The sequence below is a fragment of the Protomyctophum parallelum genome (genome assembly GCF_964188405.1).
Source record: "Protomyctophum parallelum genome assembly, chromosome: 23".
Classification (NCBI taxonomy): domain Eukaryota; kingdom Metazoa; phylum Chordata; class Actinopteri; order Myctophiformes; family Myctophidae; genus Protomyctophum; species Protomyctophum parallelum.
The window spans coordinates 10,919,215-10,946,480 of record NC_139715.1 but is presented as its reverse complement, the minus strand read 5'-3'; the positions used below and the strand labels follow the sequence as shown (position 1 = coordinate 10,946,480).

At 41.6% G+C, this 27,266-nt stretch overlaps 1 protein-coding gene across 9 annotated transcripts in view; it reads left to right on the top strand.

Moving 5' to 3' along the window:
* lrrfip1b (leucine rich repeat (in FLII) interacting protein 1b) overlaps window positions 1–11,021 on the top strand; it is a 61,430-nt gene extending 50,409 nt beyond the window's left edge. For 3 of the 9 annotated variants that reach the window (XM_083759000.1, XM_083758999.1, XM_083758998.1), the window contains exons 10-17: window positions 289–381; window positions 1,004–1,096; window positions 4,217–4,355; window positions 7,426–7,475; window positions 7,692–7,800; window positions 8,459–8,538; window positions 8,838–8,942; window positions 10,205–11,020. In XM_083759000.1, the coding sequence (XP_083615126.1) occupies window positions 289–381; window positions 1,004–1,096; window positions 4,217–4,355; window positions 7,426–7,475; window positions 7,692–7,800; window positions 8,459–8,538; window positions 8,838–8,942; window positions 10,205–10,315 (780 nt within the window). In that variant the 3' untranslated portion in view covers window positions 10,316–11,020. Of the gene's footprint in view, window positions 1–288; window positions 382–1,003; window positions 1,097–4,216; window positions 4,356–7,425; window positions 7,476–7,691; window positions 7,801–8,458; window positions 8,539–8,837; window positions 8,943–10,204 lie in introns of all 9 variants that reach the window. The other 6 variants (XM_083759002.1, XM_083759003.1, XM_083758997.1 and 3 more) reach the window with 5 other exon arrangements.
* Window positions 11,022–27,266: the final 16,245 nt, after the last annotated feature.

The window sequence follows — 27,266 nt, the reverse complement described above, 5'->3', positions numbered from 1 at the left end:
TTTGTTTTGGTTTCCTACATTTTGCGACTAATACACTCACATGGTTACACTGTAAACTCTTATACTGTACACCAGTATGTTGCAGTGTAGTCGTTGCCGAATATACAACTATCACGGCTTTTCCTGCTTTTACTTCTCTTACTTACTGATTTTTCTTAAATGTCTTACTTCCCTGCTTCCTTATCTTCCTTCCACCATCCTGCCTTCCTTTCCTGCTTCCTTCCCTGCTTCCTTCTCTGCCTCCTCCCTCCCTCCCTCCCTTCCTCCCTTGTGGTGGTGGTGGTTCAGGAGGTGGGTGAGTTGCGGCTGAAGGGGGTCAGCACTGCCAGGGATATCTCAGACCTGCTGGAGAACCTGGAGTGGAAGGAGAAAAGAATCGGGGTACAAAATGCAACAACCGTTCGAGCATGATAATCGGTCAACCACAGTCCATCGCACAGAGCTACCGAAGAGTCTGTGTTTGACACTCTTAAGAGTTACAATATGCTGTACAGCAGTGGTTCTCAAAGTGGGCTCTTTGAGGCGGTTCAAGGGTGTCTCCAGCAAATTGTTAATATAGCATCAAACTATATTATTTTTAACAACTTTAACCATATGCACTATGCATCGGCTATTAGATAATCTGCAATCTTCAGCTAAAAATAATCTTGAAAAAGAAAAGGTGAAAAATGTTGAATATTCTTCAAAGCATTTTTTATAAAAAATGTGTGTGGGGGGGACCTGGCACAAAACATTTTCAGATGGGGGTCTGGCGTATTGGGGGACCGTCCTTAACATGAACATGAAAAGGTTTGAGAAACATTGCTGTACAGTTGGAGGAGTTATACAGTGGCCACTAATGTCTCTATCTAACCAACTGTGGCACTATTTCTTACATAAAACACTGACCTCATTTTCCTACATATTTCCACTGTAACATCTCTTTTGCTTTAACCGTTTAACCCGTTTCTTTCCTGTCCCTCTACTAACCTCCGTCTTGACCTCTTGCTTGGGGCGACCTCAGGCCTTAGAGAGGCAGAGGGACTTCTCGGACATTGTACGGATCGAGCGCGACCGCTTCAGGGACGAGGTGGTCCGACTCAGGGACGCGCTCAAGGTACACAGGGGTGTCAAAGCTTGCAGTCGGCACCGACTCACGTTGGCTGTGTGTCAGTGTTGATTTTGACAGCAAATGTTGATGTAGTTTTTTTTGTCATAATCTTTTGAATATAATTCATTTTTTTTGTCATCTGAAATGTTTTAGTTTGAGTCCAGTTTTAGTTGACTGAATACCATCAGTCAACCAAATCTACAGTTGATTTACATGTATTTTGGCTGTGTGGTGAAAATAGCAGATCTAGAGGTCTCTACAAGCTCACAACGTGTCACAGTGTGACATGTCGTGAGCTTGTAAATCGGATCAATGACATACAATGACTTGTCTTAGTTCTACTGGATGTCTACTGCACTAGTCCCTCCCTAACAGTTTAGTCTAGTTTTTATTTGTTGACAAAATTGTCAATATATTTAGACTTCATAGCTTCATTTTTATGTCCTTTTTCTTTATTTTTTGGCACTACAAAAGGTAGTCGACGAACATTTTTCGTCATAGTTTCAGTCGGCGAAATGAACACTGCTGCCGGTGCTGTGTACTGTATATGTTTGCAAAGTAATTGTACAGTAGGTACAATGCACGACGAATGACAGTATGTCACTTAACTTCTTTCTAAACCCATATTGGAGACAACCACCCATGATAGAGAGTCTCAGTTCTCAAATGTCATTGATTGTGAAAGAGGAAAAGGAAAGGTATTGTGATTAAATTGGGGAACTTTGTACTGTGTACTTTTGATGTTTTGTATGTGTCTATGGAGTTAACATTACTGTCTAAATAGACCCCCAGGTGTGGTTATACTGTAATTCAAATATGCCTTCCCTGTGTATTTTTGGTTTTCCCGGAAAGCTGAAAGCCTTTGAGTCAAAAGGCCCAATCGAAATACGCCACTTTAGTGACATCATAACCCTAACCTGTCCCCCATTATCCAACAACAGCTGTGGGCGAGCCTTAAGTTCAGGTGCGGGGTGCTACGGTGAAAACCAGGTATACTTAATGAACTGGTGGGTGTGGCCACATAAAAACCTACTTTTAACACTTTCTGTACACCTTTTTGAAAAACACTTTTTTGAAAGGTTCCAGGCCCAATCCCTCCCGCGCCCGCAATGATTTTATTGTTGACCGCCCGCGGTGACCGCCTAATGCGTCCGCAGACGCTAAAAGCCCTCTCCGAGGGCGCAGAGGATGTGGGGATACACAGGATAAATCGTGCCAGTTTTGAGAGCGCTGGCAAGCGATCCTTATTGAACCCCCACCACAGAAGACACGTTAACAAAAATAATGCCAATAAATTACATGCCTATAATATTATCTGTCTAGTTCACATAATTCATTCATATTACATTACATATAATACATACTTTTGACTACGTCATCTCTTGCATCAGGGCCCAGCATCCGTAGCAGTCGCAGTTTAGGCGTCCGGAATGTTGCCAGCCTAAACAGGCTGTGGAGAGATTTATTTGGTGTATATGTTGATGTGCCCATGAGTTCTTGCAGGCGTTTAACGCATACTTTGGCGACTTCAGAAGTTCAGGGAGCAAGGGGGACGTTGTGTGCGCTTGGCAATGTTCAATGAGTTTGATGGACCATGGCAGGGCAAGCAGTGCGGTTGTGCAGTTGTTTCCCTCGAGCTCATTGGTGGCTTCTTTGAATTGCTTTAGGAATTCAACCATGGTTTATTATACGGTGTATTTACATTGATCTGCGCAATTCTGTCATATTGGTTGTTGGCCAACAGTAATGCGGAGACCACATCATACTGTTTCAGTATGGAATCAAGCATGTCATAATTTGATAGATTGCAATGTCTGCCAAGGACTTAATTAACTTCTTTTTTATCAACTCCCACAGCGCCAACAATGCCATTAACGCCTTTTTAAAACGTGTATAACGTTCGGCAAAAAAAATAATATATATATTTTTTTAGAAAAATTTAAAAAAATGTTTAGAAACTGGCAGTCAGGGCCTTTTTGCCCCCCCTAGTGGCGATGGAAGAGTTTGTGATGTGTCCAAGCTGTTCAGCTTGTGTCTTCTCCAACACAGCTGGTGCAAATGCACTTGACAGGATGACATTTAGGATGTGTGCGTTGCAGTTAAGCCTGGTGTAGGCGCGCAGGGCAGCAACGATGTTGGCTCCGCGGTCAGTGACGAACACAACACGGCTAACCAACAGTGATGCGTCTATCCCAAAAGTAGCGAGTTTCTGGAACAGCAGGTTCCTGGTGTTTTCTTGTGTTTAGGGCACACCATCTTCAAAGGGCGCCGCAAATAACACCCTCGACACAAGCCCAAAGTCGTTGTCCGTGTAATGGATTGTGCTGGAGATGAACGAGGTTTTATGGTAATCCTCTGTCCATATATCGGTGGTGATGGGCCCATCATTGCATACGTTGCAATGATGGGCTTCATTTCCTCTGCCACGGACGCCTTCAGGGCTTGGGCGTTTTTCACAACGTGTCTGGATACCATGGTTGGATGAGGCAGGACTTCCTTCACATTGAATTTGCCATGTTTAGCAGCGATATTAACGAAGTGCTGGACAATGTCTACAAAGCTGGCCCCAGCGACCATATCATATGGCCCGAATATCTTTGCAACACAGTGTAACACATTGCTGGGTAGCATCTTGTTTAGCCGCTGCAGGAAGAACATGTTGTTTCAAGACCAGCTTTGTTTGGCCGGGAAGAGTTACACAGGTATGCCTCCTTAATCCAGAAGTACCAGATTTGTGGCTGCTGTAGTTCAACACTTTATCGCATTTGCTGCAACTAGCAAACTCAAGTTCGTTTCCATTTGTGTCTGTAACAACGGAGAAACGTGACCATATGTCAGACTTGGCTCCTTTCCTTTCTTTTAATTTATACTCTCCTGCTTTGAGCTTCTTCTCAACGTCATTTGTTGTCTCCTTCTTGCTTTGTTGTTGCTGCTGTTCCTCCATTTTTCAACTGTGTGTGCGACTGTGCGTGGCTGTGTGCGACTATTGTCCACAGCCCTCCTTTGAGACACATAGTGACTTTAGTGAGTAGACGGAAGTGGTTGCCGTCATATAATGAGCAATTAGTGAGGGCAAAGTGGTTCATATATTTACCGAGTTGTCTGTGCTCTCTCTCTCCGCCTCAGAAACACGGAATCGTGCTGTCACCTGAGGTGACGACCAATGGGTTGACAGGACAGGGGGACGCTGACGATGACATCACTGCAGATTCCGCCTCCCGATTGGCTCATGAGTCACCTCACGTTGGAGCAGAGAGCATGCTGGGTAAGAGAGCCATATCTGTTGTGTGTGTGTATACATACAGTATAGTGCATGTCTTTATCAAAAGAGTTTTAGTTCCAAAAAGGAGATGTCCCCAACATTTTGAAATGCAGTGCATATTCTCTCAAATTATACTTTAATACACTTTTGGTTCTGTGTTTAGTCTCAATGCAATTCTCCTGCTTTGCCATGCTATATTTACTTTTTTTCTTTGATAAAGGTTTAGTTGTGTGATCAAGTGGATAAATTGCATGCATTTAGACTCTTCCTCAGGTGTGATGTTTTACAAATCGACAGCCAACCTTCATCACGTCCTACACTTCTGTGATGGAGAGAATGATTCCTCTCCCATCCAGTCTCTGACGGGTTAATTCCCACTGAAGCAATCATACGTAAAAAAAAAATCAATTCCTTCTATTCTTCCCGATTGTCCGTCTCCACCTAATGAATTGTTCAATGTGGTGGTCATTCAGGGAGAGCGATAGAGAGGCGTGGCTATGGCCGCGACAATGCAACGCATGCAATACAATATAGCATGCTCGATGTCGCACATGCCAGAGTCGCCGACGACCACCGGGATCTGAATATCGGAAGCAAATCCCAGAAAGATGGAAAGGAGCCTGGCTGTAATGTAATGTAAAAGAATCCCATCCCTGCACCAGGAGCGGGATCCTGCGTTACCCGCAAGTACCGATGGAAATCTTGCGGGAGCGGGCCGTAATGAAATACCTGCGGTTGGGAACAGGCGGTCAAAATAAAACCTGCGGGCCCCGCAAAATCCAGCATCCTTGCTTATCCCATTCTGACCTGAGATCAGATTCACACGAGGTTTCCACTGGACACACACTGGTCTGATGAACCCATTCTGACCTGAGATCAGATTCTATAAAAATGTCAGTCGTTCTTCGATTTTTCAAAAATAGCAGACCTACAAGCTTGTATCGCGCCACTCGGTGGCGCGATATGAGCTTGTAGATCTGCTATTTTTCAATAGCTAAAGCATAACATGATGCTGACACCAAAATGGGTGCCCGTTCAGAATGGGTTATATATATGAATGAATACGGGGGCTCTGAAAGCATGAACTCTAATGAACAGAACAGCAGAAGACTTCTCACAGTTGTTGCAGACCTCAGCTGTGTGCATCAAATGTAATGTGATGCCTCATGGAACTATGACTAAAAAAAAATATTTTTTTCTGTGTATGAATTGTGTACAAAATGAATTTCTGCATGGACAATAAAGCATCTATCTAAAAGATAATAATACAATAATGTGAATGTATTCTCTAGAAATTGTTTATTTACCACATTATTATCGATGGGGAATCCAGCCAATAGAAACTGCAGGCTTTCTATTCCTGAAAAGTTGCAATGCAATAATGGAAGCCATCGTTCTCACGATAATAAAAATAAAAATATTTTATTTTTTAAATCTTGCCTAATGATGATGTCACTGGTGGACGGGTTTCTGAACTGCACACAGCACTCCTATGAGACACAGACTAAGTAGAAAAAAAGTGTGGTATATTATCATGAGGACCAATCATATGAAGCTGAAACATGGTGAAGTGGTCCTTTAACATGAATTGATATATAGATATATAAACTCAGCACACAAGGTTCGGAAACTAAATTTGGTCCATTATTTCTCCACTTCAATAATACCAATTGGTATTGTATCTTATGTCATTGTAATCGTTGATTAGTCACCATTACAACGAGGTACAGGCTAGCATGTAGTAGCCTGGTTAATAAACCAGACCGAATCAGCCGTTGGCAAAAATAAATTGCCTGCCGGCGGATTACGGTCTGGAGAGGCTCAATTGTACGCCCATTTCCTACACCAGAGAAATGGGGCGGCCAATCGGGACACGGTATGCAATATGGGCGGGCTTTAGTACAGTGACTTTCAATGCTTGAGACCTTTGACTGACAGTAGCTCTGACCAATTGCGTCAAAGAGAAAATGTTTCAACCCGCTCCCCTGGAAATGAAATCCAAGCTGAGCCTCCCCAGACTAATATCCCGCGGTCCGTGCGATATTAGTCTGGTTTATTAACCAGGCTAAGCATGTAGGGTTCTGACATTCCTGGACTGAGTAAGTGTCGATTCATACTCCTATTTTACCGCTGTTTCGGCGCGGTAGTGCCGAAATGATTTCGGCTCGTCAGAAATTTTCAGTAGCACCGAAGAGCCGACCCTTACACTGCTAAACGTGTGGATTGCACACAAAAGAAAATCCAAAAATGGCAAATGGCTGGTATTCAACCCTTGCTTTGAGTTGCATAGTGGATTGGATGATTGCACTCTCCCACAGTAATAAGTAAAAAACAACAAATTTTTACACTTTATTAATTGTACACTCGGTGTTATGGAACTGGAAGATCCAAAAGCAGCATCCAACACCTTGGCACCTCCTCCTCATGCTGGTCACCAACCTAGCCTAATTTCCTCCAATTAGTATTGAATAAGTAGATGAAATGCAATATTATATAATTTACTATAATCATTCTAGTAATCCATTGTTTCATGCCTTGATAATTTAGGATTATGGGTTTTAAGAATTGTGGAATAATTCCATGATTATCTTTTTAATACATTTAATTAATTAACTTAATTTAAATTGTGAGTGAATCATGGGCTTGTACTTGTTTCTCATACAAGCCTGCTCATCTGATGTGACATGATTGATCATTGCAGGAGGACTTTAACACATTTTACGAATGCCTTCTACATCAGTAGTTATCACACTTAAAAATGTTCAAAATTAGTAAAGATGTACAAGTTCGCAGCGTTTTATGGTTAACTTAAATGTCACAGTAAAATCGCCATCAGTCAGGAATCAAAAGCACTTTCTAGAGCCAATGTGAGCTATTATTTTCTTCCATGCTAAACCCCTTATCCCTAAACTACGTTGCTGTTTTGTTTTTTAACTATTTTGAAAATCATTTTTGAATACCGGTAGTTAATAGGACATAGTTACATTATTAAAAAGGAATTTATTGCATCTTAGGCATTCTGTTTAAATCTTTGATAGTGCAGCAATGGTCTGATCGCTCTGTTTTCTTGCAGAGCTGCGACTAAGGAAGCTGGTCGATGAGAGAGAGAGTCTAACGGACCAGGTGAGTTAGACGACATTGTTTAATGGGTTATATCCGATGTTTGGACTTAAAGCTGTAGGAAATACGTTCTATTAATATAGTGGTATTTCTACCATATAGCGCAACTTTCGTTCAACTTTGACCCCTCAGTCTGTCACATGGAACTATTTTTTGTGTCCAGGATCACGACGCATTATACCTGTGTGTGTGTGTGTGTGTGTGTGTGTGTGTGTGTAGGTACGTCGGATGAAGTCTCAGCTGGAACAGCGTAACGGGACAGACGGTTCCAATCCAGAGGAAGAGAGACTGGAGAACGGCATGGATCCACATGTACTGGACCTGCAGCGTGAGTCTCTCACACGACACCACACCTAAACGGCAAATATCCTCACTGTGCATGTAGTGGTAGTGGTACAATGTTTCATTACTATACTGTAGCCCATTCTAGCCCTGATACCAGATTCTACAAATGTCTTCTAAAATGTATGTTTCTATGTCAGTGGTGCTCAAGTATTTCATGTCAAGGACCCCAAAGATTATGTAATTGGCCGCCGACCCCCCATCTGAAAATATTTTGTTCTAAGGACTCTCCAGAAGCAAACATATGAGTTAAAAACGTTTGCTGTGAAAGAATATATATATTCAAAGATTTGCACACGTTTTTTTTTTAATTCTAAAATGGCAGATCTACAAGCTCATAGTGCAGCACTTTGAGTTGCGACTTGCGAGCCCTTGCTTTTCTTCATGATATCTGTTAGTTTAACAGTTTGGTTCAGCACCAAGATCGGCTCAGCATTTATTTGTGCGCTGTTTTATTTTATTCCACTTTATGAGCGCACCACACTATGAGCTTATATATAGATCTGCTATTTTTCAATAGCTAAATAATGATTAAAGTTGTTAAAAGCTAAGGTGCCACAAACTCCCATACTGCTTGTGTTGCTATAAACTGAAGTTTACAAATATCTCTAATCATAATGGATATGATTTTTTTTAATTTACAGGAGATGCCAACAGACAGATCTCTGACCTTAAATTTAAACTGGTGAAATCGGAACAGGAAGTCACTGCTTTAGAACAAAATGTAAGTACTGTGGTTCATTGACATTATATTCACATCATTCAGATCAGATAATAATAATATTAAATAATGTCTTTCAGATAATAATCATATATATAATAATCATATATATCAATATATACTTTCACTTAATTCAAATCAAATAATCGCCTGTCAGGTTAAATCATCATTCAGATTGACAAAGTGAACGATACATCTTCTTGATTTAATTTGAGCGAATGAAACGCGTGCCGCGTGTGGACGCGTGACGCGCCACCCACGCAGTGGGAAGCTGTCCCTCACGGTTCATGTCCTGTGTGCAGATCATACGGTTGGAGGGTCAGGTGACACGCTATAAATCTGCCTCTGAGAACGCAGAGAAAGTCGAAGACGAGCTCAAAGTGGAGAAGAGGAAGTTACAACGAGAGGTAAGACCGGGCAGGTCCTAGTGAACACTCTGCTACTTAACGTTCACACTCCAGCCTTTTAGTATGTTTCTCGCGCAATGTTTGAGTTTTTATTTTTATTTATGTTATTTGGGCTTTATGGGTACCCAGATGACAGCGAAGTGACAATTTAATTAAATTTTAATACCTAAATAAAAGAAAGAAAGAAAAGAAAATTACCATTACTGCATCAGAAGTAACCAACAAACTATAATACCGGTATATTATTTGACAATTTGGCCTATGTTTGAAATATTCAAACATAGGCCAAATTGTCAAATAATTGAGGGTATGTGCATGCATAATATGAGTGGCAAAGTGAGTTTAACGTTGTTCAATGCAATCAGATAGGACTTTTCTGTTTTGATGTATGGCTGTCAAGGCCAGAAACTGAAAGTAGTTTTTTGCCACTCAGTAGGCGTTTCCCGCATAACTTCCAGATACGATGATGATGTCATGTGCATACCCTCTATACTATAGCCCATTCTGACCTGAGATCAGATTCATACGAGGTTTCCGCTGGACAAACACTGGGTCTGATGAACCCATTCTGACCTGAGATCAGATTCTAAAAATGTCAGTCGCTCTTCGATTTTTCAAAAATAGCAGACCTACAAGCTCGTATCGCGCCACTCGGTGGCGCGATATGAGCTTGTAGATCTGCTATTTTTAAATAGCTAAAGCATGACATGATGCTGACACCAAAATGGGTGCCCGGTCAGAATGGGATAGGCATAGAGGCGAGGCGTTGTCTGCTATTTTCACAAATATTTATCTGTGTAAACGAGTCAAACAAAATTGAATGCCTCAGCTCCTGCAAGTCCCAAGTGCTTGTCATTCAATTATGATTGTTATGGCGGAATCACAGCTTGATAAGGTTGAGAATCACTCGTGTGGGGGGTCTCCTTTTCTACTGTTGCACACATCGCATATAAGGGCATTCACTTCTAGTCATTTGTACTAGTTGCCTAGTTTACTAGTTGAGTAGTTGTTTAACTACCTATTATGTAAAATAATAGGTATTTAGGTAATTTTGGAAATAAATATTTGTACATTTAAAAACTGTGTACATTGGTGACTATAACTATAATCTACCTGATCTTGAGGCCGACAAAATCGGGAAGATTGGTACTAGTCAACTAGTACCAACAAGGTCGACTAGTTGCTTAATGCCCTACCACATATTAGGACTTGTTGGCCATACAAACTTAAGAGTTTGCCATTCTCTCTCTCTCTCTCTCCAGCTGAGGTCGGCTTTGGACCGTATAGATGAGCTGGAGGCCAGTAACAACCACCTCTCCAAGAGACTGGAGAAGATGAAAGCCAATCGCAATGCCCTGCTCGCCCAGCAGTGATGCTTCCTTCCTGGGAAGGACCCTTAACAATCCCCAATGGCTCTTGAGCCATCCCCTGAACTTTGAACTCTTTGTACGAGAGAGAGAGAGAGAGAGAGACGCTCCAAAAAGACTACAGCTGAAAACAAACAAAGGCTTACAATGTATAATCTCTGCGATATAATTAAGGGTATAAATAAGGGTTTCTCAACATTGGGCTCCGGGGACCACCTGAAGTCTCCAGGTCTGTAACTGTGGTGTACACTCTCAGAGTTAAATGAACACTGGATGTTACAGTGATTTATAGATTGGGGTCCCAGAGATGGAGAAAAAAAAGTTAGCAAATGAGCGGTCCTTGGTCAAATGCATATCAAACTGGGGTTCCTCGAAATGAAAAAGGTTGATGTAAAAATCACTGAAGTAAAAACCATACTGGAACCCCAATCTGCACTGTAAAAACTCAGTGTCTGTGTGCAAATATACACACAAAAAGAAAAGGCGGACATTTGGGCCACTGGTGGTCCCCGGACCCCATGTTGAGAACCAGTAACAATATAACACGATAACGCCACAAGTCATAACCACAGTTAGCCAAGCCATGTTATGAACCAGAGCCATAGAGTAAGACAGAGTTATGCAAACTCTGTTCACTTCATGGGGCCAGTCCAATGGCGGCTCTTCTACATATACAGTAGACTTCTATTGAGCATGGGGACAACCGGAGGTCTACGGAATGCATCGGAGTCTATGGGCTCGCGCGAGTACCTGAACCACGTGACCAGGCTGTTTTCTGCCCCCTCAATATCGCAACTCTTCTATTACATGGCTCTGTTATGAACGACCCAGTGACTGACAATCAACCAAAGTGATTGGTGGAGGTGGACTGTCTCTGGACTGTGCAGAAACAGAAGGACGCGTGCACACACACACACAGAGGAGATTTGTAGCGACTGTTTTAAACTGCATTGAGGGCCAAATGGGTGGAGTTTGCAACTCATTGTGTGGTGTATCCGCAGATGTGGAAAATCCAGGAACAAGACACCTGAGTGAAGGCACGCAAACGGGCCGTTAAACCAACCCTCTTACCGCTTTCAGTCTGTTCAATTCTTGACAATCATAGGTATATCATTTTGTCAAGAATTGGCATAACATTTTGACAATCGTAGGCATATACTATGTGACAAGAAAAGAGAGAAGAATGGCAGATCTACAAGGTTTACACAGTGTCGTGAGATCGCAGAACCGCTGTTTTTGTCATGTTTGAACACCTTTGCACAGTGTAAAATATGGCTTACTGTAAGTGATTCATAGTATCTGAAAAGATTCTCTTTTCTTTGCCAGATGGTAGGGTTTGGCGGCGCACACAATGCAAGTGGCAGAAATGTCGGACGGCATTTGATTCAGAATGAATTTCTATACGTTTTCCATGACTGACAGTTTGCCTGGCCCTACCTGAATTGTCCCAATATGGTAAACTGGTGGCTCTCAAAGTGGGGTCCGGGGGAGACCCCGGGGGTCCTTGAGCGTGTTCCAGGTTAGCTGTTAGCCGTCTGTACCCTCTCAGTCATGAGGGGTCCTTGGCCTATTGCATACCAAAGTGAGGGTTTAGAAAAAGGAACCACTGTGGTAAGCCACACTCCTGTGGGACACCATGGCGGTCAAAACAATATTTGGTTTGGCCAAAAGGCCCGTTTGCACCCGTCTCACTCGCTCTGTAGTCTGCTTTTCCCCATGTGAAACATGTGGTACTACATGTACCCGTTTTTGAACATCAGTCATTGTTATCATTGGTCATTGTTAACACATTCCAGACAGACTGGACGGTCCAACTCTGCAGCAGTGCTTGTTTTCTGTTTTCCTATCATTATTATTTCCTTTGCCGTTTTTCTGTCAATGCAGAGACACACCCTGATTCTTTAAACGGGATCTCCTGACAAAATGTATATTTATGAATACGGGTCCGTGCAACTTAGGAATGTTTCACAAACGAAATTACTGCGTTATTATTACTCAACATAGGAAGCATTGGATGTAAAGGAAGGAAGGAAGGTTTGGAAAAGAGCAACATGTTAACATTAACTGAAAATCTGAAATTCAAGCTTATTTATTTTATCTTTATGTGTTTGTTTTGATTGGGAACAGTGCTGCTTACCTTTAGGGCACTTGGGAAATTATTTCACGAGCCTGTCGATTGTCTGATCATTATGTCCTATTATTATTGAGGGGGGGGGGGGGGGGCTGGTTTATAATTGTGATTAAATAAACATGAGAGTTTAATTTCACAGTTTGAAATTGATCACAAATGACTTGCCTACTGTTACTTCATGATTACTGGCAAGTGCATCATGCATTTCTATTAACCCCTTAAACCCCAGTATCTGTGCTGTGGGGAAAGCTTTCACTGAAAATAGCCCATGGACAGGTACTCTGTCTGTTTACTTGAGTAAAGTATCAATACTGCAATGAAGAAATACTTTGTAAAAGGCTACTACAAAAGTATCGGCTGAAGTGGAAAATGTATGTTTTGTAATTATAATCCAAATCTACAAAGGCACTATTAACTTAAGTTTTCAATTACGTGTAGTGTAGTAAAAGTACAATATTTGCCTAAAAGTACAGTACAGTACTTGAGTGAATGCAAGTTACTTTAGACCACTGCTTGTCGATGGGCTATTTTCAGTCAACGCTTTCCTCAAAATAACCGAAAACAGAAAATATACTAGTACAGAGCCATTAGCCTATGGGGATTTAAGTGGTCCATGCTGTGAGTCATGGAGAGACCTCTGCTTTTGAAATAACTGTGTTTTGAGCATAGAATTATCTTTGTTTTGTTTTTTATATCGACCAATGAAATTAAGTGTGTGTGTGTGTGTGTGTTGACAGAAAAGAAAGAAAAGCTAAATCATCAGTTGTTTTGAATGATGTATTGCAATAACATTTGTTTTTGAATGTATCAGTTGCTCAGTTGCAGCCCTGCAAGAAATGCCACGTAGCACGGACAAAAGAGGAAATCTTGTAACATTATCAGCCATCATCCTCTTGGCCCTTGTGGGAGATTTGAGCGTGTGACCTTGACATTTTTTTACCTCTGTCCTCTGGTCAAGCACAGAGCGACTCCAAATGTCGCCAGGGAACTCCGGCGAGTTGACGAGGCTCTAATATTTTCTTTCTTTTCGGTTTCATGATCGTATGTGTGGAGTGGACACACAAGCTCATTGTAAGCACTGTGCAATACTTGTGTTTGTGCGCGCGTGTGTGAGGGCCCCTCACACACACACACACACACACACACACACACATATGACCCCTCACTGAGGGGTCACCGTCATAATATGTCTGTTGTCCGTGGTAAGACTTTGTTTGTTCGTGACAAATTTTGGATTGTCTGTTTCACATACGTGTGTGTGTGTGTGTGTGTGTGTGTGTGTGTGTGTGTGTGTGTGTGTGTGTGTTCCAGTTTCAGCGGGTGACTTCATTCCAGAGTAGGACGGTGGGTTTTTGTTGATTCAGTGTGTAATGGGTCTTGCACTGTAAAATCCTCAGTCTTTAATATTTCCGAGAGTGTGCAAATGAAACCAAATGCACCCTTCATTCGTACACTCTTCTTGGGTGACAGATTGACAAATCAACTCTGAGGTTTAACAGTGTACTGTACGGTTCTGGAGATGGCTCTTTGAAGCACTATATTAAACTCATGCTACAAACATGTATCTGCCTTCTCTACTTATCTGCGTCCTCAACCGTTCTCTTAAGGCCTATCATGATAATGACATGATCCTACTGACCACCAGGCTCAGGATATTGGACTTTTGACAACCACTACATTTCTAGGAAAAGTCTCTATAGTGGTACGTGATCCCAAATGCTTATCTCCTAGAAGTGTGTTGATATCACCTCTTCTAGGAGGCAATTTGACCTGTTTGATACAAATATACTTATATTACGAGCTTACGTAGCTCATTCTCACTTGAGTGCATGTTCTGTGCCAGTGTGGCACAAGAATAAATGTCAGGGGTTTATAAACTGAAGGTTCTAGGTTCAAAACCAACTCGATAAAAATAAAAGTTAACTGAAGGTTCTAGGTTCAAAACTCAAAAGCAACTCAATAAAAAACAGCAATCAAATCAAACTGATGGAAGTTAAAAAAAGAAAAACACTGAAACAAATGAAGGATAATGTTTTTAGCTTATAGATCAATATCTTTTGTTGTCGGTTGCAGCTCAGGCATATTTTTCTAAGAATAGAGGTGAAGTTAAAATATCAATACCACAACGTAGAAATGCTGTGCATCCATAAAAGCTCTGTGGCTCTAGAGATAATTATGTCAGGGCCCAGGGGTTTATAAACTAAACGTTTAGGGTTTAAAGATCATTAAGATGTTCACTGTCCATCTAAATTCCAAAAGGTCGGTTAAGTAATAAATTCTCAACTTGTATCACTTATGCCAGTGTGGCTCAGGGCAGAAACCATGGGTTTATAAATGGAAGATTTAGGGTTCAAGTCTCCTGAAGATGAATGTTAATGTTTTCTATGTCTGGGATGCTTTTAACCATGTGTTTATGCACTGTGTTATAACAGGCATGTGGTTGTCTTTTTTGAAGAAAACAATAAAATGCCAGTGGAAATGTGTCTTGAATATACCGTATTATAACACTGGTTAGGCTCCTCGGCTCGTACCAGTTTCCACTGCCAGAGGAAGCTTGATTGGTGGGGGGGCTTACAATATTAAGAATTCTGTTATATTAATATTATGACGATTTCAGTATAAAGTTTAAATTAAGAGTAGTGGTTAAATGTATATATTTTTGACTATATTTTTGGGGTAGTTAGTTCAGTCTATCCACTATTGAGAATATTCCCTCTTTTATTATAGCATCAATATTTATTTTAGAAGCATAAGTCGTATCGGTAAGTCTGTGGGATAGATTCTAAGTAACTATACTGAGATATACAGAAGGGAGCGGTAATGCAAAGTATTAAGGAAGGGTGCCAACTGCCATTAACAAACCTGGTTTTGGTTTAAATCGGTTTAAATCCTGGATTAGTTAATCCAAGTTTCGTGAAACAGGCCCTTGGAGCAGAGCTGACCCAAATTCACAAACAGGTACTGAACACAGCACAACACTGACACCTGCTGGACACAACGGGACACAACATTTATTTCCTCTAGTGCAGATGGTTCCAAACAAAGCAATGTCAATGGGCATACAGGACAGGTGTCAATCAACTCTAGTCAACATATTACAGGTTTGACTAAAAAAACAAAATAGCAGGAATAGCAGTCTGAGAGTGAGAGATCTGAGAAAAACAGAGATGTTTATAAATTAAATAATCTGATGTCACCAAATGAAGAGCTAGGGATTAATATCAGTGTGTGTATCAGCATGTTTGTGTGTTCAAAACTGGGTTTTCACTCAGTATTTCTACCATAACCAGCTGACATTATACAAGATGGACTGGACTGTCAACTAACACACTAGCCTGCCCTGGAGGAGGAGAAGAGAGTAAGTGAGAGACATTTCAACAAGTTTCTGAGTGAGTAATGAGTATGGATGCTATCTGAGAAGTGTAATGACAAGGACATGTATAGCCCGGCCCTAGAAGCATACTGTCATATTGCATACATTTCACACACACAGGAGGGCATAGGAGTGACCTGTGTACTGTATATGAAATGTACCAGTATGTAATATCACAGCCATTCTAGAACTAGGACCTTTAATATGTTTAGGTTTACGTCCGTAGGTAGTAGAGAATGAATGGGCGTTTTCCGTTTGGCTAATGCAGCAGGTCCTGTCAACGTCGTATGGACGTCATATGGACGTATCATGGTCGTATCCTGAGTTTGACTGTCAGGTCGTATCGACCACGTTGTATGGACGTCGTATGGACGTCTGGCTGGGACGGCGACGGGCGTCGGTCGGGCGGACGCTTTGGTTGGTGGTTTACAGAGAGGTCTGTGTGACGTCGTATGGACGTCTTATGGACGTCTTTTTGCAACGTATCATGGTCGTATGAGTTTGACTGTCAGGTCGTATCGACCACGTTGTATGGACGTCGTATGGACGTCTGGCTGGGACGGCGACTAGGACGGGCGGGACGCTTTGGGGTTGGTGGTTGGAGGTCTGTGCGACGTCGTATGGACGTCGTATGGACGTCCTGTGAGAAGGTAACGGCTGCAGCCTGCGGGAAGGTGCCTGACTGCCTGTGGCCTGCAGGCCAACGACTTTACTGTCCCTAGTGGCAGCTTTCGGAACTGCACCCATGGCCATTAGTCTGCTGGTAGCTTTATAATAGTTAAAATAGCTTTAAAAATAGTTAAATCATTGATTTATTCTTCTATGCTTAATACCGGTAGACTTATATTATACTTGTATTATGTATTATTATGTCCCGGATAAGTATTGTAGAAATAGCTGCTGATCTACAAGCAGCTATTGTGTTGTGAGCCTTGTGTTGTGAGCCGTTGTGAGCTTGTAGATAAGTTATTTTTTACAATTCTTGCCTCTTTCTTATATTATTTGACAATTTGACCAAAGTTTTAATTTAATTTATTTTCTTTGTAAGGTATTAAAAAGTTCCTTAAAAGTCTGTAAAGAACTAACCTTTCCAACCCAAATCTCAATTGTGTTATAAACCCTGTTCATCATAGGGTGTATCATATCATAAGTTACAATTGAAAATAGTTTCGGTTATCATAAAAATGATAAAATTGAAAGGCTTTGAATTAGGTAGGGGATGCAAAGTGGGTTTTGAGTCAGTGATTGATTGAAACATTAATTTCACAGTATGTAGAAAGGGTACATTTCAAACAAAAACACTAAGCACAAGTCAATACAAACTGTTACTTTGTGGACGAACCATGATTATGCACCAAGATTTGTTTACATCAGGGTCCTCCATTTTCAATTCATCATTTAAAGATGTACAAATATAACACTTCTATGAAAAAACAGGAAATCATATAAATAAAGTTAAAAAAGGGAAAAACATGTACAGTATGGGGAAAAAGGGGTGGGTGGGGGACTGACGTTTTGGTTTGTTTTTTAACGGGCCAGTTCTTAATTGCTCTTTGAGAGCGGTTTTGAAGGAGTCAAGGGATTCACATGTCTTAATGGCTGTTGGTAGGGCGTTCCACATTTTAGTGGCATAGTTCATGCGAAATTAATTTAATCCCTTGTTTGAGCATCTGGGTAGCAGGTTGTTTGGGTTGAGTGTGGTTTTAAAGGGTTGGGGACAACATATTTCTTAAGATGCTTAAGAGTACAGTACATTGAAGTGGTTAACCTGCAGTGATGTTGATGAATTCCAAATATCAAAGTATTCTGTGGCACCCTGTGTGAACCCACTTTGAGAAACCCTGCCCTAGAAGTAGAAGGTAATTCATTAATCAGTTAATTAAACACACCTTAGGAAGCGGGGCGAGCTATATAGAGTCACACTGTTTTGTGTTTACATTAAGCTCTGCTTAGTAAAATGAGTGTAAAACAACCTGGAGCAGAGCACAACACAAACACAACACAACGCAACACTGACACCTGTTGGACACAACGGAAAACAACATGTAGTATTACGCATAGTGCAGATGGTTCCCAAACAAAGCAATGTCATTGGGCAATGGCCACACAGGACAGCTGTCAATCAACTCTAGTCAACATTTTGCAGGTTTGACAGGGGGTGGGACTAAAAAAAGATAACAGGAAGGAAAACAGTCTGAGAGAGTGAGAGATCTGTGGAACTGGAAACAGCTCTGTTTATAAATTAAATTATCTGGTAAATGTTGTCACCAAATGAAGAGCCAGCGATTAATATCAGTGCGTTTGAAGCTGGGTTTTCACTCAGTATTTCTACCAAAACCAGCTGACATTAATAACAACAAGATGGACTGTGGCTAGTGAACTTGTGAGAGACATTTCAACAAGTTTCTGAGTGAGTATGGATGCTATCTGAGAAGTGTAATAGGAGTTAATGTACTGTCTGTCTAGGACCTTATAGCCCTAGAATGCTGTCATATTGCATTTTCACCAACACAGGATCGAGGGCATGTGTTAGTATGTAATATCTGAGCCATTCTAGGGCTAGAACCTTTAATAGTGTTCCATGTGCAGGATAGGATCCAGGTTAGCCCTCCAAGCAGAACCCAAATGCTACTGAAGTTTCTGACATTTGTTCGACCCAGTGCATTGGGTCCTGTTCCTCGTCGTCCATGCCACCTGATTAAAACATTTACTGGCTCTGTTTACATGTTAAAACGCCTCCCCGCGGCATGTGACGCCATTATTTTCCTTGAGTTATTCTGAATTCGGTAACTTTAAGTAGCTATACATCCCGGTGCGAATATCTCCTGTGGCGCGGAAGCCGTTAAGTATTTTTAATATATGTTTGCCCGATTTGGAAGCTTGGATTCTTCTTGTTTATTGACACCTCATTGTACCGCCTATCTGGCTAGCTAGTGGCGCTATAGCTATGACACAGCAGATCAGAGGCAGGGACGTAGCCTCACAAGCCAACCGCACACCGGGAGGCGGTACAATAAACGGTAAACAAACAAGAAGAAATAAAGCGACCAAATCGGTCAAACAAAGATTAAAAATACTTAACGGCTTCCGCGCCACAGGAGATATTCGCACCGGGATGTATAGCTACTTAAAGTTACCGAATAAAGAATAACTCAAGGAAAATAATGGCGTCACATGCCGCGGGGAGGCGTTTTAGAGAGAATCTCCACATCCGCATTTAGGAATTTCCATACGAAAATACACTAGCGAGCAGGGACCCAACGTAAAACTAAACAAAATATCAAAAAAGTTTTACGTAGGGTCCCGAAAGGGGCTAGGATCCAGGTGCACACTAGCCCCTTTCGGGACCCTCAGTTACTGTATCTTTGTGTCCAAAATTCAGAAAAGGTAACTAGGGGCTATGTGCACACAGACAATGATTTAGAAACGAAAGCAGAGGGATTCACTGCTTTTTTCTCTTTTTCATCTGTGACGCTGCTTTAATCTTAAATTAATCTTAAAATTAGACCACTAGTCTTTCAGGCCACACAAGCAAATGTAGGCGTTAACTATAGGCCTGCCGCCTACAGTAGGCTACACCTATTACATTTTGTTTGACTCAGTTCCATAGATAAGTATTGTGAAAATAGCTGCTGATCTACAAGATCACAACGCCTCGTGTTGCGAGCTGTTGGGAGCTTGTAGATCAGCTATTTTCCACATGTTTTAACTCTTTCTTATATTTAATTATTTGACAACTTAGCCAATGTTTGACTATTTTTTTTTTAATACTACCGGTATATTGTTTGTTGATTACTTCTGATGCAATAATAAGTTATTAAAAGTCCTTAAATTGTCACTTTACTGTCATCTGGGGACCCCCCTAAAAGCATGTGGGGACCCCTCTGGGGGTCCCGAACCACATGTTGAGAACCTCTGAGTTAGATGTTAGTTTTGTTACTATTGATTGATTGACATGTCACTGATAGGCCTGTCTGTCACAATTATGACATACTGTAATCGCCATCATAATCGTTTCCATGTCGCAAAAATGTTTCCAAAAATAGTGGAAATGGTTGATCTCCAGCAGAGCCTAGGTGACCAGACTTTTTTGACTTGAGAGCTACTTTCAAAATGACCAAAAAAAACATGATCTCATTGATGAAAATAGTTAGAGGGGCTTTGGAATAGCGGCTCTGGTGTTACACAACATGAGAAACACACTTGGAATGGGAAATAAAAGGTGGAAAATGGAAATAGTTTGTGTAACTATTTTTATTTTTTTCAATCAATCAAGTCACCTTAATTCAAGTGTCAGATGCTAAATGAATAAATTATATATTTTTTTATTTAAATTATATATGTTTTAGTGACATGTCATGCGATCCACCTGCACAGGCTTTGTGATCTACTGGTAGATCGCAATCTACCTTTTGGGCACCCCTGATACAGGCTCACAATTCATCGCAATTTTAAGCTTGTTGATCAGCTATTTCCTCTACTTTATTATTATTTTTTAATTACTTGCGCAAGCAGAGCGTGCAAGTAATGTTTTCGCCCGGTCTTTTCCGCCGTGACAGCTGTCCCGCCATTCGATGTTTATGCAGAAAAACATCAAATCTGTGCCTGTTTTGCTGGGACCAAATGACCACAAATGACCATATTTCTTACGTTATCATTTAGAGCTAGTCATACGTATACTATATACATAATCAGTAAAAATAAAATAGCAAACTGTGCCTGATCTGCTGGGACCAGAGTACGTGGTGTGTATATGTATGACTAGCTCTTCACCCAAACTTATATAGATAGAAACTTGAATCATACTTAATAATACTAGGTGTTTATATGCATAAAGTAGGTAGGTAGCAAATAGTTACATCTAAAAATTATACATTTCAAACGTTCCTTCACAGAGATACTGAGATTTGACAGTTTACAGCGGTCGAAAGGACTTGCGCGCTCTGCTTGCGCACTAGTTAGTAGTTGGCCATTTATGGCCTACTAGTGTGCAACAAGCAAGTATGCACTCGAAAGAGTGCAGTTCTAATTTATTCTGTTCTAATATCTTTTTTTTCTTTTTTTTTACTGCAGAATGAAATAATTATACCTCTTAAGTATGCTTTAGTAGTTTCCCAAAGTATGGAAGGGTCAACAGAGCCATTATCATTTATCTCCAAAAAAACAAGTAGTTCCTTTCTAATATAGTCACAGAATTCTGAGTCAGACAGAATGGCTGTTACACTGCCATCTATAGGTGCTTTTTGGGCTTTGCAGGCACACATTGAGAGAAATTGGTGCATGGTCTGATATATGGATTGAACCAATGCTACATTTTGTAACTGATGCTGATAAAGTATGTGGTATTAGAGTCTTTACCTAGCGGATTTCTCAGCTGCCATATATCTACCCATTCCATTTCGTTCATTATTTTTATGATAGTTTTAGCACTCCTGCTTATGCCGTTGCCTTGGGGGGTTCTATCCAGTTTACAATTTAGAATATTATTCCAATCTCCAGCTATAATGGTATTCACAGATGCAAAAGGAGATATCAGTTCAGCCATTTTACTAAAGAAATTTGGTGGTGAATTAGGTGGGGCATATACATTCAATAGAACAGTATTTTCTCCATACAGGTGACCTTGAATCAGCACATAACACCCATTTGGGTCACATTGTACTGTCTTTATAGTGAATGGTAATTGTTTACTAATGATGATTGCAACCCCTCTACTTCTCGTGGAGAAGGATGCTGAGTACACTTGTCCAACCCAGTCTTTTTTAAGTTTATCATGTTCAGCTTTACTTAGGTGTGTCTCCTGCAGTAGAGCGATATTGACTTTCTCTTTTTTAAGGAATGTTAATATTTTTTTCTTTTTAATTGACACCTTGGATGTTCCAGCTGTATATTTTCAGTTCATTAGGTCTTGCCATAATCTGTTATAAGTATAGAGTTGGGGCTGAAACTTGTTCTGTTCATGATTAGCTTTTCGTGTTTATTTATAGCTTTAATTAGCATCTAATACTTTTTTTAACACAGACTATTAATACTTTGCATACTTGCATACTAACCCAATAAGACCTGGGAAACGTGCTAACCACGTGACTGTCAGTTTGCTAAATTATAATGATAAACCCTAAATTGTGTAACTAAGAATTGTATTTTTTGTGGACCTTTGCTCTCACACTTCCACTTCCAATGTCCAAAGAAAGTTTGCTCAAGGCACAAACATCTCTACAGAGTAGTGCATGGCTTGCCATTTTACTGACATGGAAGGATGAAAATAGATCATTGTAGAAAACCTCAATGTTAAATAAGCTATTTATTTGTAAATTATGTAATTTGAATGCATGGTACATAATTAGCAGACCTAAATGTATCCTTCAACTATGCCCCTAATGACTGGCTGATCACAGGTTTTGTAGCAATTTGTTGCAAGTGTATTTTTAGGCCTTAAATGTTAAATGTTCAAGTCTGTTCAGATCATCATATAATTTACATTACTTTACATATTATTTTCCAAATTCTTTATATTTTTACATTTTGCTAAATAATTGCCAATTTAACATTGAGGTGCCCACAATGGTTAGATGTTGCTTTTGAGTCAGTGCAGTCAGTGTAGAGACAGTGGACGTCTATGTGTCTACTGACTGAGCTCGCTGAACTCGAGTCTCTGGCTGTGGCATTAAGATGTTCTCAGAGGGTTTGATCTGTTGAACAGTGGCCGTGGTGGTCCTGTGTGACAGCTCGCAGGTCACCGCCTGGTTCTGTCAAGGCCGTCTTGATCGGAGGTTAGATATAAGTGTTATTTTGTTCCCTCAGCGTTGTTGAGCTCTATGTTCTTGTGTCCTTAATTGTTGCTTTTCTTTATTTTCTTTATTTTTTTATTCGATGTAATCATGATGATACATAAAATGTATGGTTGGCAGCAGCATCAATTAGATGTTTTTTTTAATGATAGGGGCAGGTATAAATAAGATTTATCTTCTTCCTGCTCCTTATCTTTTCTGCTATGGAATATGTAAAAAATAATAAGTACAAAGTAAAATGAATATAATCATGTAAAACCATAACTTTTTTTTTTAAGTAAATTTTATTCAAAGAGTTGGATCATGTTCAGTTTACACATAAAGAGAATACGACTCTTCGTTTTTTTACATTTTCTCCCACAACTCCCTTCCCAGTCCTCCCCACCCACCCACCATCTTACCCCACGAGGCCAGACATACAAACAACATACAAACACAGGTATAATAAAATAAAATAAAACAATAATTTGAGTACAAAGCAATACACACAACATACAGTATATACAGGTATAAAACCAATGGGTGATAGATAAGATACTAAGAGACAAAGAAAGGGATCACATGGTAAAACCATAACTGAAATGAAATAAATAAATATGAAATTAAATCCTCAGCAGAGTGGGACCGTTCTAGGTGTGCCTCGTTCTCCAGACTCGCTGCATTGGAGGCACAGCACATCTTTCCCCTAACGGAGTAGATGCTATGATGGCAGGCTCAGAGGTGTAGTAGTAGCTATGGCATGGGGGAGTCTGCCAAGGGTCCCTCGCTGAACTCCTGGGCTCCGCCGGATGTCTCACCGATCCATGAGGTCCGTAGGGTGCTTACATCACCACGGGGTGTCTGTCAGCAGGTTCTCTTCAGATGTACTGAAGTACTTTGAGCTCTTGGACTCGCTTCCCGTACCCAGGAAAGCCTGGCTGAAGTCTTAGGAGGCAGGAGGCACATAGCAACCAAATGTCCTGTGAATCCAAGTTGCAAATCTTGTAAGTTGCTTCTTTGCCCTCTCTGCTCTCTGTCCTAGGGTGTTCTCCTCTCTGTCTTGAGGAGGCAGTGGATCGCTGGTCTCGCTGGTCTCACCGCCAAACATGACTTTCTCCAAGAGGCACTGTGGTAACACACCGAAGTCCTGAGCATTCTCTATGAAGCACTGAATGACTGCTCTCTGCAGCTTGAGGTTGGTTTCCATCTTCTCAGTTTCCTCTCCAGGTGGAAGGAGGTTAGGGGTGAAGACCACAGACAGGTTATTGCTGTCCATCTTGTTGTCTGCACTCCTCTTGGACACACTGTGGAGGAAGTCAAAAAGGTAGCGCAGCACGCTGATGTTTCTGTCAGGCAGTTTGCAAGACAGCAGCAGTGTGGCGGTGGTTCTGTCCTCCTCACTGGTCAGCTCCTGGGCCTTCAGAAAGGCATCATGCAGCTCGGTGGGCAGGATGGGTTCTGGAAGCTCCCTGAAGAACTGCTTCACCAGGCCGGCCACAATATGGGGATTTGCTGTGGACAGACACTCTTCCTTGCCCGCATCCAGCTGGACCCTGAGCGCTTTTTGTCTAGTAATGGAACCTGCTTTTCTGAACAGGCCCTCTTTGTCAGTGTGCTCCAGCAGCATGGCACATGCTCCCACCAGAAACACTGGCACATCCCCGTGGTCAGTATGACACTGTAGGCTCTTCAGCGGTGCTCCGAAAACCTTCACCTTGCGCTTGTTGCTCCATGTTGACATCTTCCTTCCGTTGGTTTTGCGGCAATCAGGTGTTATAATGCCATAAGTGTTGAGCTGCTGCTCAGCTATTCTGGAGGATTCCATGTCAGTTGTTTCCACCATAATACAGTTGGTAAAACTTGTGTGACTATTCTGCTTGCTAGCACTAGTAGACAGGATTTCCATTAACACTAAATCAAAGGTGTCTGTGACAGGCTGCAGCCCTTTTTATTCCAGATCAGCTCTGGTTCAGTAAACAAATAAATCACGCTGCTACCATGGTTACCGCGCAGCTCCACCAACCAGAAACGGTGATTCTGTCAACAAAGCAACGTCACACTGTCACTGATGTGACCACGCCGCTACCATGGTTACCGCGCAGCTCCACCAACCAGAAAGTGATTCTGTCAACAAAGCAACGTCACACTGATGCGACCACGCCGCTACCATGGTTACCGCGCAGCTCCACCAACCAGAAACGGTGATTCTGTCAACACGGCAACGTCAAACCGACACGGGGCCGCCACGTCACAACCTACCAGACAACACGTCATAACCAACACGGGACGACCCGACAGTAACGCTCTGTCAACTTAAATAACGCGCTGCGGCGCTACCATGGTTACAACGGGCAGCTCCACCAATCAGAAACGGTGTTCCGACTAGGTTCGCTCAAAGCACAGGCTCAGAGCTTCTATGGCTCTGGTGATCCCATACCCCGGCCGGTTGATCGCACCCTGATTGGTTAGATTCGTCGCCGGGCAACGGGCGGTTATCGTTTTGCTCAGAAATGGAATCAGTTGTATTAAAAATATAAATAGCGTTGGATTCATACATGAATAATAATAATACAATTTATTTGTTAGTATTAGCTCTCTCTCTCTCTCTCTCTCTCTCTCTCTCTCTCTCTCTCTCCTTATTTCCTCATGGGTTATTACTTTTGATTGATTGATTGAAATATTTATTAACAGTTTGTAGAATTTACAGTACATTTTAAGCACAAACTCAATACAAAGACTGTCAACTGTGAGTGGACGACCCAATTAAGCATTACACTTGTTTACAACAGGGTCCACATTGTTCAATTCATCAAAACATTTAAAGACATACAGACATTTAGAGACATACAAATAGACATTTCTATGTAGCTAAAGTACAGAACAGGAATTCATCATATGGGAAGCAAAAAAGGGAAAAGATACAATATACAGTGAGGGAAAATGGGGGGGGGGGGGGGGGGGATTCAGATTTTACAGAGGCCAGTTTCGAATTGCAGCCATCCGTAGGTGCCCTTTGAGAGCGGTTTTGAAGGAGTCAAGGGATTCACATGTCTTAATGACTGTTGGTAGGGCGTTCCACATTTTGGTGGCATAGGAGCGAAAATAATTTAGTCCCTTGTTTGTGCCGAATCTGGGTTGTACATGGTTTGTTGCACTCCCTCTGGTGTTGTGGGTGTGGACTTCGTTTACATTAAGGAAGTATTTAGACAGGTACATGGGTATCTTGGTGGTGTATCGAATCTTGTGGACCAGACCCATTGCAAGATGCTGTACTCTGTCGTCGACCCTAAGCCATCCCAGCCTGTCAAAGTGGGCAGGGGTGAGGTGGGTTCGGGGGGTGAGGCCAAGTAGGAGCCTGACCAGTTTGTTTTGGGAGGTCTGGAGCCTTGTTTTAAGGGCCTTTGAGGTGCAAGAGGTGGATGCATAGTCAAAGAAACCTTGTACGAGGGCTCCTGTTAAGGTCTTCAAGGTGTTTTTGCTGACCAGTGAGGAGATCCTGTAAAGGAATCTTGTTCTTTGATTGACTTTTTTGATTACGTTGGTGGCCATTTTATCACCGGAAAGATTGGCCTCCAGGATGGAACCTAGGTAGGTAATTTGATATTTTCGTGTGATAATATTGTCACCCACTCTAACCAAGAAGCCATCTGCCTTGCTGAGATTATTATTTGATCCGAAGAGAATGGATTCAGTTTTTCCCAGGTGTAAGGATAGTTTATCAGCGAGCCAGGTGCAGATTCTACCGAGTTCAGAGCTGAGGGTCTTTTCAACCTGCAGTTTGTTCCTGTCCGAGACCAGCAGTGCTGAGTCATCTGCGAACAGGAACAAGTTGCAGTCACAAGCTGATGTCATGACGTTAACATATATTAGGAACTGTAAAGGCCCTAGTATGCTTCCTTGTGGGACGCCACAGCTCACTGGGAGGGGAGGGGACAGTGTTCCGTTCACCTCCACCATCTGTTCTCTCCCCTCCAGGTAGGATTGCATCCAGCTCACTGATGTGCTATCAAAACCAATAGCTTTAAGCTTGTTAACCAGTATGGAGTGGTTCACGGTGTCAAAAGCCTTTTGGAGGTCCAGCTTGACCATGCCGCAGTATTTTCCAGCATCCACCTCGTGTTTGATGTGATCGCTCAAATAGAGGAGGCATGTGTCAGTGGAGTGGGATGTTCTGAAACCAGATTGGAACTCGTACAGCAATTTATTAGAGGCAAGATACTTTTCAACCTGTTCATAGACTATTTTTTCCATCACTTTCGAGATGGAGCTTAGAATAGAAATAGGGCGGTAGTTGCCGGGTTCTAATTTACTCCCTTTTTTGTACAAGGGGGTTACTTTGGCCAGTTTAAAATCTTGGGGGACCTGTCCCTGTTTGATGGAGAGGTTAACTATGTGGGTGATGACTGGAGCTATGGAAAAGGCTGAGTCTCTGAGAAATTTGGAGGGAATATTGTCATGGCCAGTGGCCTTGTGGGGTTGGAGGGCACTCAGTTTTTTAAGTACCTCCTCGGTTGTTACCATTGTCATTTTAAAATCATCTTTACAAACACCAAGGTTTTTGTAGAAGGCTTTGATGTGCTCTACACCAAAACGCCCAGAGTGGGAGGGCAGTTTGCTAACCAGCTTTGTTGCAATGTTTGTAAAGAAGATGTTCAAGTGGTTGGCTACATCGAGTTTGTCAGT